General features: G+C 43.8%; 1 protein-coding gene across 8 annotated transcripts in view; it reads left to right on the top strand.

Annotated features, from left to right (window-relative positions):
- The window catches only part of ELF1 (E74 like ETS transcription factor 1), a 917745-nt gene that overhangs the window by 662720 nt on the left and 236890 nt on the right, over positions 1 to 18135 (top strand). For 6 of the 8 annotated variants that reach the window (XM_069639215.1, XM_069639214.1, XM_069639212.1 and 3 more), the window contains one exon: positions 6209 to 6280. The exons of the other annotated variants lie outside the window; for them this stretch is intronic. In XM_069639215.1, the coding sequence (XP_069495316.1) occupies positions 6209 to 6280 (72 nt within the window). The remainder of the gene's footprint in view (positions 1 to 6208; positions 6281 to 18135) is intronic. 8 annotated transcript variants of the gene reach the window in all.

Here is an 18135-nt window from a genome sequence, read left to right as displayed (position 1 = left end):
GCGGCCAGGCTGGTGGAGGAAAGATCCCTGCCACAGTCGGGAGTCGGACGTCCAGCAGGGGTGGCCACCTCGACAATTGCACCCCAGCCGGAGGAGGACGTGCAGGCAGCAAGAGCCAGGGCACAGGCACAGCAGCAGCAGCAACAAGGTGGGAGCCATGATGGTTCTGGGCCTTCAACATCGGAGGGGCAGGCATCGGCCAGAGGGCAGGAGGACCCAGGACTGGAAGTGTCTTCCGTGTGGCAGCGGTTAGGCCATGCTATAGATGCAGAGCGGCAGCGGGCGGAAGAGGCACGGCTCACAATGGTCAGGGCGGAGAACTCCATGCGTAGGGCTCTGAGGCAGGCCGAGTGCCTCGAGGCAATTCGCAGGGACCTGGAGGTCCAGATGTCATCGTCCCTGCGAACTCTCGGGGCCATGGAAGAGGACTGCCTCCGGGACATCGAGCAGGAGTTCAATGATGCCCTGGCCCGGGAAATCGGGAAGTGAGCCGTCGGACTAGCCCGCTGCCATTGTAAATAGTTTTTAGAGTTAGGTTTCCTTTTCGTTTTCCTTTTATTTGTGGTGAATGGACAATGCCACACAAATTTGTGTATAGTTGTATTTTTAGGTAGTTTGTTAGATAGGTTTCATTTGTTTGGTTGGGCTCATGGACCCTTTTCATACTCCAACAATTGATTTATTAGAAATATTTTTAGAGTTTGCACATGGATTAATGTTTTTTTTTTCCACATTGGATTGTAAATAGTTAGACTATGGATTCATTTGAATTTTTTTTTTTTCATCTTGGACATGAAGCAATGGATTTTCTTTTCCTTTCCTTTGGATTTGCGTTGGTGGAGGGAGAGTTTGGACTGTTTTTCTTGCAAATTCTTTTGGATTGGTTATGATTTTCATTCACTCATCTTTTGCACATGCTTTTCATTTCATGTTTTGCTATTTTGGTATGCTTTCTTTTCATTGATTTATTTATGTACATAATACATTTTCAAATTTTAGTTCCATGTGTGGGATTCTCTCATTGGGTTGATGCATGTGAAAATGTGGGTTTACACAATCAATGCCAACCAGTTTATGTGTGTGACGGACATGTGTTGATGTACATAGTTGACTTTTGGTTTGTGTCTTGAGATAGGCATGTCAGTGTGGGGTGGATTGGGAAATCATTGCGTCTCAAGAATGGGGTGACGTGAAGTGTTTTTTTTGGTGTAGAAGTGGGCCATGATTGTGCATCATTATTTTGTGCAGGGGGCACATGGGTGGGGGCCTGCTGGCAGGTGCCCCTGACTGCTGGGGGGTGGGGGTGCAGGGGGACATGGGTGAGGGCCTGCTGGCAGGTGCCCCTGACTGCTGGGGGGTGGGGTGCAGGGGGCATGGATGGGGGCCTGCTGGCAGGTGCCCTGACTGCTGGGGGGTGGGGGCGCAGGGGGGCATGGGTGGGACATCGGTAGGGGCCTGCTGGCAGGTGCCCCTGACTGCTGGGGAGTGGGGGTGCAGGAGGACATGTGTGGGGGCCTGCTGGCAGGTGCCCCGCACTGCTGGGGGGCAGGGGTGCAGGGGGAAATGGGTGGGACATGGGTGGGGGCCTGCTGGCAGGTGCCCCTGACTGCTAGGGGGTGGGGGTGCAGGGGGACATGGGTGGGGGCCTGCTGGCAGGTGCCCATGACTGCTAGGGGGTGGGGGGGCAAGGGGACATGAGTTGGTGATCAGTGGTGCAAGCTGACATGTGGCTTGGCTGGGGGGCATGCCCATGGTGGATGGGCTGCCTGCGGGACCTGACCAGGGGTGCGGGGTAGTCCCCTTTGGTGTGGGCTGCCTGAAGGGGCCGTGGAGGGTGTAGAGGGAACACCTGGGAGGTCCCACACTGCCAATTCACGTGTAGGACTCCCCGCGCACCCCTGAAATACACGTACCCCACTCGCACAGGGCCTATCGCATGTGAAACTTCCCACACACCCCTGAAATACACGTACCCCACTCGCACAGGGCCTATCGCGTGTGAAACGTCCCACACACCCCTGAAATACACGTACCCCACTCGCACAGGGCCTATCGCGTGTGAAACTACCCGCGCACCCCTGAAATACACGTACTCCACTCGCACAGGGCCTACCGCGTGTGAGACTTCCCGCGCACCCCCGAAATACACGTACCCTGCTCAAATCGCGTGTGAGACTTCACGCGAACCCCAGTTATACACGTACCCTGCTGAAATCGCGTGTGAGACTTCACGCGAACCCCAGTTATACACGTATCCCACTCGCACAGGGCCAATCGCGTGTGAAACTTCCCGCACATCCCTGAAATACACTTACCCCACTCGCACAGGGCCTATCGCGTGTGAGACTTCCCGTGCACCCCAGTTATACACGTACCCTGCTCAAATCGCGTGTGAGACTTCACGCAAACCCCAGTTATACACGTACCCTGCTCAAATCGCGTGTGAGACTTCACGCGAACCCCAGTTATACACGTACCCCACTCGCACAGGGCCAATCGCGTGTGAAACTTCCCGCGCACCCCTGAAATACACGTACCCCACTCACACAGGGCCTATCGCATGGGAAACTTCCCGTGCACCCCTGAAATACACATACCCTGCTCAAACCGCGTGTGAGACTTCACGCGAACCCCAGTTATACACGTACCCCACTCGCACAGGGCCTATCGCGTGTGAAACTTCCCGCGCACCCCTGAAATACACGTACCCTGCTCAAATCGCATGTGAGACTTCACGCGAACCCCAGTAATACACGTTCCCCGCTTGCCGTGTGCTGTGTGGCAGCCCTGTATACTGGTACAGGGTTAGCGCAGCCCTTTGCGCTTGATTGGGGATTTTGATGGCTTTTCCTTAAGCAAGGGGCGTTCTTGGGGGCGTAACTGGCGCTGCTGCAGGGTCGCTGCGCCACTGTGCGCCACGGCTGGTTTTGGTAGTTAAAATCCATGAATACGCTGTGCACGGAAATTGATTTTAGCGCACGCGGCTGGCGCAGAGATTCGCATGCGCACACTGTGCGCCAGCCGCGTGCGCCACTTGTGCGCTAATTTCTATGAATTACCGTGTTAATGTGTTATTTTACCTGCATTGTTAAGGGTATGTTTTCATTTGCATATCACTTCGACACAAATAAAAGTATTGTTTGTGCATCAGTGAATTCAGATTAGTACATTAATATGTTTTGAATTTTCAATTGTGAAGAAAACCCCTGAAGGCTTACATTGGCTCTTCGGCACTTTGCATTATTGCTACTTTGTTGTATTTATAAATGAGTGCATACATCTCATTGAATTTCAATAGCTGCACATTCTGGTTTTGTCTGGGGGGGGGGGTGGGGGGGGGGGGTGTGTGTGTGTGTGTGTGTGTGTGTGTGTGTGTGTGTGTGTGTGTGTGTGTGCGTGCGTGCGTGCGTGCGTGCGTGCGTGTGTGTTTGGGATATCAGCTTGATAGAACTATGTGGCAATTGAGTTTTCGCAAGCACAAATGCTGTGCCTAGGGACAACAGAGCCATCCAAATAATCAGATGTCGTTTTTAGGAACTGCAACATTCAATTAATATGGACACACATGGGACAGGAACAGCAACATTAAACAAAGTGTGATGTCATGCACATGAAAACGTGTAGGATTTAAAACTATGTATTTTTCATCTGTTTATTGGATGTTTGCTTTCGGTTGATATATTAGACAGTTATAGACAGTTGACTAAGTGCAATCAGTCATCAGTGACACTTGAATTGACTTAAAGCAACTGTTTGACGCATTGAATAATTTCCTGTAGTTCTAATCCCAGGTTGCAATAAATTGTAGTTCTGCGCTGATTCGTTACATTTCACGCCCCATAGTTTACTTAGATTTTATGATGGCTGATTTCACTTAGACGCAGTTCAGGGATTACGTGTGGAAATGTAACAGAGGGCGATGGAATGGAAGGAGTAGATGAAGAGGGAAAGGGTCAGTAAAGACGCAAGAAGGGCGAGTGGCTATAATGGGGTAAAAAGATGTCCTCTTCATAGCAGAGTCCTGTGAGGGGTCGTTCAGAACTTCACTCGTAATGTTAATGTGCCTTGTGCAAGGCAGCAGGGCTCGAACTTGCTACAGATTTTTAGCACTGCTTTTATCATAGAAGGGCTTTGTTAACTTGATACTAGCAGTTCCAGGTGCGTTTGACCCCTTAGGCCAAATGGTGCCATGCAACATACCTATGTGACATCAGCACCATGGGTTTGGGAATATGCATGAAGAAGCGTTTGGACACACCACTAAGGCATTTAAAGCATAATGGGTCATATCATTGACACAAGTTATAATTTGCATCTCATCTGCGTTTTGGGTGGTGACTCATCAAATGTTAATTTCGGTCAATCAGGTAGTATACAAAAAATATTTAGAAGCAAGCACTTACTGGTGCTTCTAAACATTGAATATTAACAAACCTGACCAAAACCCTGGTGGAATATATATTTTTCTTTATAGTGTGGTCATTTAAAGTGTATAAAAACATAACACAAAATAAAATATGCACATTTTATCCCTATCGGTGTGTTACATTGCGGAGTAGCTGGACATACAAACTACAATTTGGGAAACTATTATTGTTGTTTAGGGCGGAAGGGAGAAAGATGAAGTCATAAACTGATTTCCAAAGGCAGTTCGTTAAAATAATGGTTATTTAATGGGGGAGGTGGTGAAGCAGGAGGAAGCTAAGAAACAGAGTGGGGCTAAATAGCCAGCTCAAAGAAAAGAAGAGGGACTAAGACCCAGGATGCATTCAAAAGTGATGCAAATAAACGACGTAAATAGGAGCAGAAGCGAATAACAAAAGGGCAGGAAAGAACGATGGCGTTACCAAGGATTTATCACAGAGAAGAACAAAACGAACTTGGATATTATGAGAGCTGAGCTCTTCAAAGGGGGCATATAAAACAAGACGCGCATAAATAACCATGCAATAGGGATGGGATTAGCTTCAAATCCCACCATCCCAGCTTCTATCGCCCTGTATTTTCATAAAACGGGATCTTTTGTGAAAATAACACTGTAGCCCAAAATTCTGGTAGCATTACAGCAGTAGGGAAACGCAGAGCCCTCCCTGCACCCCCTCAATCCCACTTAGTCGCTCATCTTTTTTTATTGTACTCCACTGTGTGGTGTGTGTGTTACACTGATCAGCTGGGCCTTATCTTCGCTATGTTGCATGTTCATCAGTATATTCCTATAAGAGCAGGTAGTGTACTGGAATAAACCCATGATGTGCAGCACAGTGCACATCTTTGCACCTTTTGATGCCACCCTAGACTCTTTTTTGTGTGAGGTTATCAGGAGAGTAACAACAAGTTAAAATATGGGTTCTTAACATCTCACTCTTAAGAACGCCATGTATTTTAACTTGTAACCTCAATAACTGCATCATTTTCTTTGAAAATAATCTGTATGCCTGCAAGGATAAATTCATGCAATAAAAAACTGAATCGTAATAAAAATAGTATTCTCACAAAAAATACTTGGTGCATAAATGCATGCAACTGTTTAAAAGCAAGATTCTGAAAAAGTAAATACTCAGATATAAAACTAATGATGCTTGGTTTTATTTATAGTGCTTACTACCATAGTTGTTGGCCATTTCTTGTTATTTTCTCCCAGTCCTTACACGGTCACCTTTCTCATTGATATTTTTAAGGTTTACTGTCTACCTCCAAAATATTTCTTAAACCCTCCCCTCACTGCCTAAGACTTAAGTGTGTCAATGGTAAACAGCGGCAGCAAACGGCCATCTTCTATCGGGGTCTCCTCTTGGAAGATTAAAACAATGTTAAACATGTTCCTGGCTACCGCTAAGTGTGAGCATTGGCAGGCAAAGTGCACGCAGACATAGACCCCCCGTCCCCTCTCTAGCAGAGTTGTGCATGCCCACCAGACAGACACCAAGACACGTTTAGTCGGGATTGGACACTGCTCGGCAGAGGGAGGGCTGGAAGCAGAGAATGTGGCTGCTGGCACCCACGGTTCCCCGCAAACATCTAACCATAGTACAATCTCGAAAAAGCAAGAGAAGCTCTCAAGAGGGCCCACAGTGGGCGAGGGAACAGGGTGCAAATGATGGGGCTATTGTGGGAGTCCTCTCCAGTGGATTTTAAATGATAGATTTTTTTCAGTTTAATGTTAAAAAACTAGGAATATTTCACAAACTGATGCATTTTTATTTTATAGATGATGGCCTCCGGGGATGGGAAGACGACTGCCATTGCTGAACAGGGACAGAGGTCCTGGGAGCCGTGGCAGGTTGTAACCCCTTTTCCCATTGGGGCAGGGAATTATTATCTTTATGTTATCACATTTGCATAATGAAATACAATGAACAGTATAGCCTTTATGATTTTCAATCTATATCTCCCTAAACAAAAATACATAATCTTTTTCGGATAATTATTGACTGGCATATAGTTAGCTTTAGTAAGATTTTGTCAAGGATATCCATTGTTCAATATGAGGCTGTATAGCATGCTTCGTTCTTAACCTTCCTACTTCCTGTGAGACACACAAATCGGGTTTCCGCATCTTCCTAAATTATAGACACACATATTGACTTTCCCTTTTTCCTAAAGACCTGATGGAGTCCATTAACTGAAAAAATGTGCTCCCTTTAATTTATGTAATTCTAAACGCAAACTATGCCCCTTCCTTTTTGGGTTATTTGTATTGAAAATTGGTTCATGTGGGCCGGTGCTGCTGGATTGGGTCCTCTTGGGAATACAACTTACAATATCTATAATTTATGGGACAGCACCCACTGTGGTAAGATACAGAAAGTCTCCCATCCTGTTAAATGAGAGAGCCGGCCACTAGGCACTGGGTTGTGCTGTCCGGAGGGTGGTTGGAGCAGGATTCGCCGCGCTAGGCATCTCCCCAGAAACCATTTCTTCGGACCTTAAGGTTATATTTTTGCCTGGGAGTAAAGGTATTAGCATACCCCAGAATGGTCAGATTGTAGTAGCATGCCGAAAGGGCAACTGTAAATCCTTTCTAAAGCATAAGACTGGAAGAAGAGTGAGAGCCCTGAGTGCAAAGAATGGTTATTATAAAGATATCTTTATTCGCGTCCCTTTAACAAAGTGGAATATTAACAAAATGTTTAACTGTGGCAGTTCGCAGAACACCGAACTTGGAAATAAACAAATCGTGTGAGCAACCAGAATACACTTTTCCTTTCGAGCGCTGAGCAGACAGCTTGCGGGTGAGTCGAACAGGAAACCATGCTTGCTCCTGGAACACAAAACACAGTGGAACACAACAAAGCCATGTCCATAAGCATTTGCATATCTAAAATGGTGCTGATGGTCGGCCCACATTTAAAGGGTTTAGAGCTAACTGTTAAAACAATTTGTATCCCAATTAAGATCTGACCAATGCCAAAAGAGTAGTAACAAACCACATTTCAAAGGAAACATAAAGGGAGGAAACACCAATCAGGAAACAAGCCACTGAAGGGAAGGACCAATGCTGGACAGAAACAAATCAATGGGGGCAATGAGGCAACCACTGGGTGAAAGCAGACGTGCTTTCATCTGCTCCCTGGATACATGGGGAGACTGCAATCTAGAACAAGGTAGCACACTTACGTCTCAGTTGTGCAGCAGTAATTCTGGCCAAGGGATGCCATAAGTTCTACATCACAAGCTGGAAAGACTTTGAAGAGGGAACCAAGGGACAGGGATTACACACTAGAGCAGATACCAGAAAGAATTCCTGCGGTGAGGCAATTCTTTGAAGAATTTTAGTCGAAGAAGAACCCCTGGCAGAAGGGTAATATTGTCTGCCTGAAAAGAACCCTGAATGAGGGGTCAGAAGTATCCATTAATGTAAAGTGTGTTGTGCTAAGGGAATCACAAGTCTTGGAGAGATCTAAGAGAAGACTGAGAATCCAATTAAAGGTTGTGGAGAGACCTACAGGACGTGTCAGAGGATCCATGGTCGTGGAATATTACCAATAGAGAGTGATGTGCCAAGAGAAATAAAAGGGCCCAAATAGGTCTGAAGAGAACTATCAATGAACCAGGGATTGTTGGAGTTTAGTAAGAGAATCCAAGGACGTGGAGAGACCTAGGAAAATGTAAGTTCAGGAAGTCTTAAGATTTGTGCTGAGAAGGAGAAATCGTTGAGGAGAATTTAGAGAGGTGGCTCAAGCTGAAAACCTGATGTTGTGTAAGTCAACACTGTACTCCGCTCAGGAGAAGTATATTCCAACCAGCAGTTGCGAAAGGAAAAGGTTATCTGAGTCAGAGAGCCCATAGAAACCTGCAGCACCCAGGCCCAGGAGAGGCCTATATGAAGGAGAGTATGCATCTGGACATCAAGTTTTGAAGAGGAATACAATTGTGAGTAAACCCAGAAGAGATCGGTATATCAAAATATCTGATCTTGATTTGATTTCTAGAATAGGGATGGACTTTAAAAGGATAGGTTCATGACCACGTGTGTTGAGCAAACCAAATAACTCTAATGTTGTAGTTTAGGGTTTGCTTGGAGACTAAAAGACCTATGAAGAATACCTTTTTGAACTTTCGTTTGGCCATCATCTTTGGACTTTGGTTGTTAGAATAGGGCATCCCCTGATTGAGCGAGCCTAATAAGAGCAGCTTTAAGACTTTTATGTTAAAGCGCTTCATCATCCCGAGATGAAGGGAGCATCTTAATAAACACACTTTCTGTTATCCCCACCTTGATACTGGTTTATTAAGTATTTCCTTATTAAGCTAGACTATTTTGCAAGTATCTATAGGTGTTTACCCAACCCTATCCCTTTTATTGTGAATCTTAATAAAGCAGACAACTCTCAGTGCTCTTAATTTATTGGTACCCCTACACTATTCTGGAACTAGTCCTTATTTAAAAGGGAAGCCTCGGATATTATGAAGCTTTCCCTCCCGAGGCCTTTATGTGTATGTCAGAGAACTTGGGGATGCGATCATTTCCCCAGAAGTTGCTGACAAACCCTGAAGTATTTCCAGCTGCACACCACAGTTCTTCCACTATTGAGTCATCAGTGTAAAGGTTTGTGGAGAAACATATTATATTCCAAATAGTGGGTAAAATTGCCACTTTAATTGTAATTTTGAGGAGCCGTGTTATAGGCCATTGAAGTCTGCCCTTTGAAGATTGTATGTATGCTTCATCTGCTAGTCAGATGGATGGACCATGTTTAAATAATTGATTTCTGAATAGCAATTCCTGCTGCAAGTCGAAGTGCATGTGATCCCAAAGCAGAAAAAGAGAAAGCTAAACCAGTGATCCGTAGACTAATGGGGATCAGAGTCCTCTAGCATATCTGGCGCTTCACACACTGCCTAAGGGATCTTTATGAATCCCGAGGTAGTGTGCTCTAATCGAGACCCATTTGATTCAGTATTCCAACATTATTAAATATATAAAAAGAGAAGAAATTCTAGTTGCATATTTATAACTATTACACAAAAAGAGACCTTTAAAATATCTTGGCTAAATGTGCTTGTGCACAAATTATGAATAATATCTGTTTGTCATGGAAAAGCAATGCAGAAACAAAATCTCATCAGGTTATTCTAGCACGGTTCTTCTTTAACTGTGCGCTGACTCTCTTCCGCGAAAAAGAACACATTGTAAAGATGAAAAGACATACAAAAATGGAGGAATTAAAGTAAGGCAAGGGACACAGAGATGTGCACAATTTACATGTTTGAAATCGCCACATGCTTTTCATCTATTTCATGGGGGTCTGGACTATAGAGGGCACATGGAACATTGGGATATTAAGTCACTAATGAGAAGACAATGATCATCTGTCACGCATGGAATCATGCCCCCTGAGTGTTAAAGCCCTCTAATAGAGACATGTGAAATGAGCTGATAAGATGGTCAAAGGTCTGGCGGAAGAGAGTTGGACTATTTTTGCAAGAGGTTGGAGTGGTTTCTGGTAATGCCATAGCACACAACTCTGCAATTAAAGCAACACCCAGAGTCTCCGTGCTGAAATTGGTTGTCCCATTTGAAAAAAGGCGGATTCAGTGTCTGTTACTTTCTGAACTTTGGGATTACTACGCACATTCAGTTGTTGCTGTGCAAACCCGAGTAGCACTTGAAATGACTAGTTTTTGTGCAGGGTAATGTGCAGTGTGTTGGTGGATGCTTTGTAGCAAATACAAGCTGTTTTGAAGATGAAGCAAACTTCATTTAGAGTTTCTCGGGACAGGTGTATGTACTATATCTTTGTGTGGTGCACGTCTGCATTTTGAAAGGCTTGTTTTTAATTCCCATAGTGCCAGCAAGACAGGTTTAGTGTGTGTGGCGGTTTATTAAAATGAAGACTGTTGAATTCTAACTTTGGGCTACTGTACAACTTTATGTATGAAGTGGGTTTTGTAGGATGTTTTAAATGGGCAATATCTGATTCAGGGGGATTTTCTACCCACCCCAAACAGGTACGCACAATTATGCTTTATTGGATAAAGTTCTTTTCATAAATGTAGGACCCCCGATTTAATACAATTGATTCTCCATAGCTTCCCTCCCCTTTTGGGACAAGAAACGCACAGGGGTGCACAGAAGGTCTATTTATTAATAAAATAGACATAATTAAATCTATTTAAAGATACACAAGTTATACTTCCGTGAACTTCAAATACCACTGATAAAAATAATTCACACATCCGACACCTCCTTTTTATAAAGCTTTATTTATGTTCCAGCACCCGCACTTGTACATACCAGCTTTATGCACAATCTTACGCAATGAAAACATATATTTCATATAGTCAACTTCCCCAATAGTCCTGGAATTTAAACAGTATAATCGTAAACTATAACCAACATAACTTTGGCAGCATTATGGTAGCTCACATTCTTCTACTGTGCACACCCCCTTAACTTCCTCTTCAGAATACTCTATTCCCCTCCCTTACTGTAAGCATCCCTTGCCTTCTCTAAACAAAACACCCCCGAGAGATAAGCTAATTATATTATTGAAAGATTCTTCAACAACATTGACTTATAAAAATGATGCTCTCTATCTTTCACCAATTCATAAAAAGGAGACCAAACTTTATGAAACTTTTGATAATGGCCATTTGTTAGGGCACATACTTTCTCCATTTCGATAACCCCCCCACATGTCTATCCACCATAAAGCAACCACAGGACCATCTGCAGATGCCCATCCCTGGGCTAGAACCAGTCTCACCGCAGCCAATAAATGTGTGAGAAAGACAGCTTGGGCACCACTGGCTGCATATATCCCTCTGCCACAGCACCTAAAAACACCACTACAGGATCCATAGACAGCTGTACCCAAAATATATCTTTGCTATATCCCAGTATCTCCTTCCAAAACACTTGTGCCTTCGGGCAGAACCACTACATGTGACTTAAATCCGCAACCTCACTGCAATTCCTTCAGCACAGAGACTGGGATTGTTTGGCTATTTTATTAATGCGTCGAGGGGTAAGATACCATCTAAAGCATATATTGTAGGCCGATTCCTTGATCGTGGCTCATTTTGATGCCTTATGAGCCCTCCTCCAGATTCAACACCATTCGTCCTCTGAAATTGTGATCCCCAATTCTCACTTCCATCTTTCCATGTAAGGCAACGAAGCCCTTGGAGCAGCATTGTCTAGCAAACAATAAAATCTCAAGACACCTTTATGTTGAAGCCCTTCCTTCATTGTGATTGCTGTTCCTACCATTGATTTGGTCCCAAGTGCTTTCACCCCCGTATGCGTGATCCAATGCCTAATTTGGATATATCGAAAGCGTTCCCTTTCGCTCACTTGAATTTTCTCCTTGCAATCTTCAAACAAGAGAGGCGTTCCCTCCTTATATAAGTCCGCCAGCAACATTTCGTTTTGGCATTCACAAGCCCCCTAAAAACTATTGCTCAACCCCGGACCAAACTCAGAATTATGCCTAATCGCTGAGAAAGGTCCACGCCTCGGTTTCAGCCCCTTCATTTTCATCCCCTGATTCCAGTACACTGACAAGCATTTAGTAGCCTGCAATTGCGGGACCGTGGCTTCTCGTGCTGAGCCCCACAACACTCCCACAAAGCTCCAGCATGCAGCTGCTCTCTCATAGTCACCTTCTCAATGGCTGTAGGAATTGGGGTTTCAAAATCTAGCATACAGCATTTCTTTTATTTAGCTCTAAGTGGATTTCTTGACCACAGTGAGCAATTGCAATCATGTACATGTTTGAATTTATTTTTTCTAATGGAAAACATTTCACATCAATATTTGTCGTATACACTTCACCACATATTATGATTACATTGAAACTCAATGGTAATAAATGCATATGGAACCAAAATGTACAAAATATAGATGTTTTAATCAATTCACAACTTTCTCTGTGGACATGTGGCTTCTTGTATTTGGATCATGACAAGAAAAGCAACCATTATTTTATCACATATCCACCCATGTCTATATTCCTTCAATTATCTCCATGACTCGTACACTTACATACAGGCATACCCACAATTACAAATTCTTTTAGTGACAGACTTCTGTAGATCTAGATCGTCCCTTTTCATTTTGTAAATCAACTAGATTGTCGTCTTTACTTGTTATACCAACAATCCGTTCCTCAGTTATAGTTTTCTTATTGAAACAGTCTACATGCATATTTTGGTGCTTGTGAATCCCAAAGGCACAACGCTATCATCAGGATCTTTCTAGTTTATTTGGGTGATCTTGATAGTTTTTCTGTAAAACGCATAGCAATCATAGGGTTGTATTACAGATCGCCATTGTGGACTATATTTTAAGCCAGCTTATTTATATGTCATTTCTCATTTAAAGACGTCTTCACATGGCCTATCAATTAATCAACGAAATGCATAAAGACATTATCAATACATTGTTATATGTCCTAAGACACAACAATATGGTAATGGAAATACCACTAAAAGATTTATATTGTTATAACATGGCAGAATGGCAGCTACAATAGTACCTTATGATAATACAATTTTTGCCACAGCTAATTTCTTGCCTTAGTCACTTTCTAAATGACTCAAAGAAACCTTGCCTTCAGGAACAAGATTTCAGAGTTTCTTTGGGCAATCAGTGTCTCAATGGCTCTGGCAACTTGGCCTTCAAGTTCCAGACTCAAAGGGCTTCTGTTGACAATCCGTTTCTCAAGGTCTCACTTTGCCTTCGAGTACCAGCCTCCAATGTTTCTCTTTGTCGTCTGCTCTAGGAACTTTATCTTTCTGTATTAACCAGTATTGTTTATTTTTTTTATGTATATTTCAGATGTCTTTAAGAGTTTTCTCGTTTCCAGCCAGCAGTCTGTCTCTTCTCAACCACTTGCTCAAGCTGCGTTACCTGGTTTCTGCTTCTGCCTGCTCTGTTCTGTGGCCTGCTCCTCACTTTCCCCTCTCTCCAGTGCCAGGGGTTTATGAACCTTTCGCTTATTCTGGGCGTCAACCACCTCTTTCTCTCCTCCCTGCATGCTCTCTTGCACCAACCTTGCAGTCAGGACATTCTCCAGTGGTTCTGTATGGTGCTGACATCTCAACGTCCGATATCCACTGACTTTCTCAGGCACAATTCACCTTCTTGAACTCTTCACAGCTCTCCCTTCTACTGCACAACAGCTCTGTTGGGACTTCCTCCATTGGCTCTCCACCCCTTGCATCACCTTCACTGGTGTCACAGTTCTTTCCATAATGTGTTAAGCTGTATCACAACATGCCTTAATTACTGTTCAGAGATCTTTCTATAAGATGTACTTTATTTTATTTAAAAAAGGAGTTTCCAAAAGGTGTAGCAGGCACTTTGCTTCTTTCAAGGTATTTATTAATTGATTCTTCTTTTATAACACACTCAATACCGGAGGCCAGTCTCTAAGCGCGGGACCAGGATTCAAACCTGTGTTGGTCTGTGTTGTTTTGCTTCCAAGACAAATGCATTGCCCCTCTTTTATCCTCCAAGCTCCGGGCATGTTCAATGTACTGTTCAAGGTGTTGCTTGGAGTTCCAAATGTGCTTGAGATATATTTCATTGAATGCAATGGGGTGCATGATTGCTTCAAGTAGAGAGTATTGAGTCAGGCCTGAGTGGGTAGAGGGGAGTGGGTTTTAGAGTGCAAACGGAAGATCGTGGGTCTCATGAAAGGATCATCATAAGTGGTGATAGGAGTGTAATAAATGATGGAAGGAAAGGGCCAATGAAGGCGAATAATTTCTCATTAACAGAAAGTAGGAATGTTTCATGAGGTAACTGAAAGATAAAGGAACATAATTGTCCAGATAATAATGTAATGACAATATAAGGAATTTTACTTTCAATGACAGAGCAATAGGCTAAGGAGGGAAAGGCACAGCAAGAACAAGATGCATTAGTATGTGATTACAGACCAATCTGAAAAGGTCAATCGTTATTTCACTGAAAATGTGTAAAAATGCAGACAAGACCAATGTGATGTCGTTGAGGGTCATTACAGTATGAGAGGAGATAACAATAGGCAGCAACGGCTGAAGAATCATTGGCTAACTGGTTGCAATTTCCCAAAAGTAAAGCAGGTATGAGGAGTGGGACTTGGTCGAGTAGATGAAAAGAAACGTAGGGGATACTGACTTAACAGTAAACAAAGGGCTGATGGGGTTGTAGTCCAAAACATCTGGAGAGCCAAAGGTTACAGATCCCTGATGTAGAGTATGAGTTTGAAGAGTGGGTATAGAAATGACACGCTATCCCCTGGAAGACCTCAAACTTTGTTTCTTTTTAATGTGTAACGAGGGCACCAAAAATATGCATCTGTTCTTAACAAATGTATCCATTTGCCACACAATTATTTGTGTCCATTAATCTAAACAATGTTAATAATACATAGTACAGTTTGAGTTAACGGAATGCCATTAATTGGGACAGGGTACTTTGTGCTTATGCATTATGCATGTTTTTGATTTCTTTTTCATTACTTTATATATATAATATTGAACTAAAATAAAAGAGCATAGGTGTGCTAGCTCCTGATTGAAAGGAGTGAGTGAGAAAAGGTTTAGATCTGGATCAGAGGTCTCGCGAAATCCACTGGACGACTAGATTAGACTAGTACTTTATAGGAGGGTCGAGCACCATTTTTATAGTACTCGACCGTGAGGTCGAACGTCTCTTCTGAAATGTTTAATTACACTAATTACACTGTCTACAGCTACCCTATAGGTGGCATTCGTGTGCCATGGTAAACCCAATTACCTGGAAGTCAGTCTCTGGCACACTGCCCCCCAAGCCTATTGGTGAAGGGGGCATGGTGTGTTGGTGTCTGAGACAGGCCTGAGGCGGATGTCGACAGGGCACCCAGCACTCTGTCGAGCACAGGGTAACCCTTGCAGATATCTGTAGCAGTTACCACAAAAAGATAACCATGTGCCCTAGAACTGGTTTGATACAATAAGGATCTTACAGTACAGCCAGTAAGTATAATGAAATGCCCCACATCAGAGCCCTCCTAAGTTCACACTACAACTTGCTGGGTGAAGTTTTCGTGTTAGCTGATCCAAGCCTGCAAAAAATTGATCAGGTTTTGTAAATGTGTGTTATAGGACTAATAGGTAGATAGACAGAGAAATGACTTTCTATTGATTAATGTATATTTGGAATATATAAGCTTCAATTCAAAAGAGTGGCAGGATTTTGCAGCACTAGCTCCAAAAGCAAGAGCCATCATGTAATGGGCTTGAAAAATTAACGGAGCTTGAAGTGGCCAATGCTCAGGATGGGGCCGAAGTGGTGAGGCAGAATGCAGCCATGGAAGAAGAAGACTCGCTGTACGCAGCTGCGGGACGCAGTCTTAGTGGCATCCGTGAGACCTTGAGTGTGGCACAGCATGATAGACTCAGCTCCCTAGGCTCTGACCTTGACACCTTCAGCAGGGTAAGCACCTATGGGTTTATAGTAGGGAGCAGAGGCCCAGAATAGAGGGTATCTGGACCACCATTGGAAGTATTGCTCTATAGAGAGAAAGAGAATGTAAGAATTCTGAAGATGCGATATGGGTAATAGGATGTTGTCAAAGATGTCAACAGACATATGGGATCCTTTCTGTACATCCCTGGCATTAGGGATATTTAGTGAGGGGCTAGGGGGCTGCAGCCACTGCATTGGAGCATAGTGCCTGCATCCCTGGCTCTTTCAGCCTATGCTCCCCAAGACACCTGCCTTGGAGGGGCAGATGGGTTCCCTAGGTGAGCCTCAATATAGATATGTAAATTGTTGCCCTTCAAGTATAGGTAGCGCAGAGCCGGGAACTCACATGAGTGAGTGCAATGTGTAATATATAATGTGCACTTAGAACTGAACCGCCTCCTGGCCATGTTATGAACATCATTTTCATTGATATGTATTGAGCCAGGAGTAGGATGTCTTTGCCTTGAATGCCTTCTGCCACTGTTGCTGCGGAATACAACACGCATCATTAATGAGTAGCTGGGCAAGAGGGATAGTTGCATGGCTTTTTAACATATAGTGATGTAATGTTATTCGTCTTTGCTATATTTCTGCATGAGTTTACAGCAAACTATCTTCTTTCATGTAACATCAAGCACCAGTTAGGGCTCCTTTTATTTAAGAAGTCAAAATACTAACTCCCACTCTAACCCTGTCCTGGGCCTCAGCTAATTGTCCATTCCATATGGGATCATTTATCCTATCCGAAGCTAAAATCCTAACTTTAAATCTCAGTTGAACCCTGATTCGAAACAATGAGCTATTGCAAGCTTACATGCTAACTGTAAGTAGTGCTGTCATTAGTACTTCATGTGTGGCATCTTGTACTCATGACATTTGATGCCATCGTTTCCAGGGAGACTACAATATTGGAAAGGCAAATTGCCAGTACTAGAGAGTTCATGGGGCAAATGCGTTTATCTTAGGTCGAGTAGATAACTAAGTTACATGACATGTAGATCTGGCAGGATTTGAGAAATTTGTCGAGAAATCTGGCAGTAGGACACAAGATGAAGGATGGCAGGATTCCTGAACGCACAGTGACCATAGGGAAAGTATGTAAGTAGCAATAGTTAATGCATCTCTGGGAATATTAAGGTAGAAGTGTTAATGACAAGATGTGCTAATGGAGAAGAAAAGAGAACGGGGAGCACTTTTGCAGGTGCTATGTGATGATGGCATCAGGTTTCGAGATAGTGTTTAATGGAATGGAGAACAAGGGGTAGAGAATGACACGTCTCAAGATGATATGAAGGTATTAAAGATGGTGTTTCTCTGATGATAGTCAAACAAAGGGAAATATTTAGAACAGTTATAAGATAAGAGGGACAATTGAAAGAAGACGTAGTATAGAGTAAATGATATGATATGATATTTCATTTACATTACGCTCGTAAACAGGTGTTTCAGAGCGCGACCAGGCAAAGGGAGGGGAACAGAGGAGAAGCAAAAACAACAATCTTACTAGGCCCAGTGACATTGAGAACGCCCAAGTGCATGGGGAAGGGAAAAGGGGGGAAAGTGCAGAGCATAGGAGAGAAACAAAATACATAGTAATTAAATCAATAATTAAATAGAGTGTTAGCGGTGGTAGTTCAGCCTGTGAGAGGCAAAGGTGAAAGGTTAGTCAGATAGGGTGTATCTGATAAGTTCAGAAGAAAAGTGGGTGGGGAACTGTATGGGTACAGATACAGGCCCAAGTGCAAGGGGTGGCTCCGAGGCAGTGCAGGAGGATGGCAGGGTGAGCAGGTACCTGGGCCCGAAGGACAGAGGGTGTCCAGGTGCACAGTGCCGAGGGAAAAGGCAAATCAGCAGGGGAGAAGCGGGGCCAAGGCAGAAGCGAAGAGGAAGGTCTTGAGGAGCTTCTGGAACCGTAGATGGTTCTCCTCAAGTTTCAAGGTGGCAGGGAGGCCGTTCTAAAGGGAGGCCCCGGCCGAAGACAGCGATGTACTTCCAGCTCGTTTCTTTGAAAAACGACTGACCCTGAGGGAGTTAGATGTAGAGGAGAGAAGGGCTCGAGGGGGGAGGTATTTACGGAGGGATAGTTAAAGGTATTTTGGACCCAGGCCCCAGAAAGCCTTGTGGACAATGCAAAGGGTTTTAAATGTAATCCTTGCATCCACTGGGAGCCAATGAGTCGAAGAAGAGTAAAA

The sequence above is a fragment of the Ambystoma mexicanum genome, chromosome 7q (assembly GCF_040938575.1).
Source record: "Ambystoma mexicanum isolate Mex_15411 chromosome 7q, UKY_AmexF1_1, whole genome shotgun sequence".
NCBI classification, from domain to species: Eukaryota; Metazoa; Chordata; class Amphibia; order Caudata; family Ambystomatidae; genus Ambystoma; species Ambystoma mexicanum.
The sequence above is the reverse complement of the archived record's forward strand: the minus strand, read 5'-3'. Positions and strand labels throughout refer to the sequence as shown.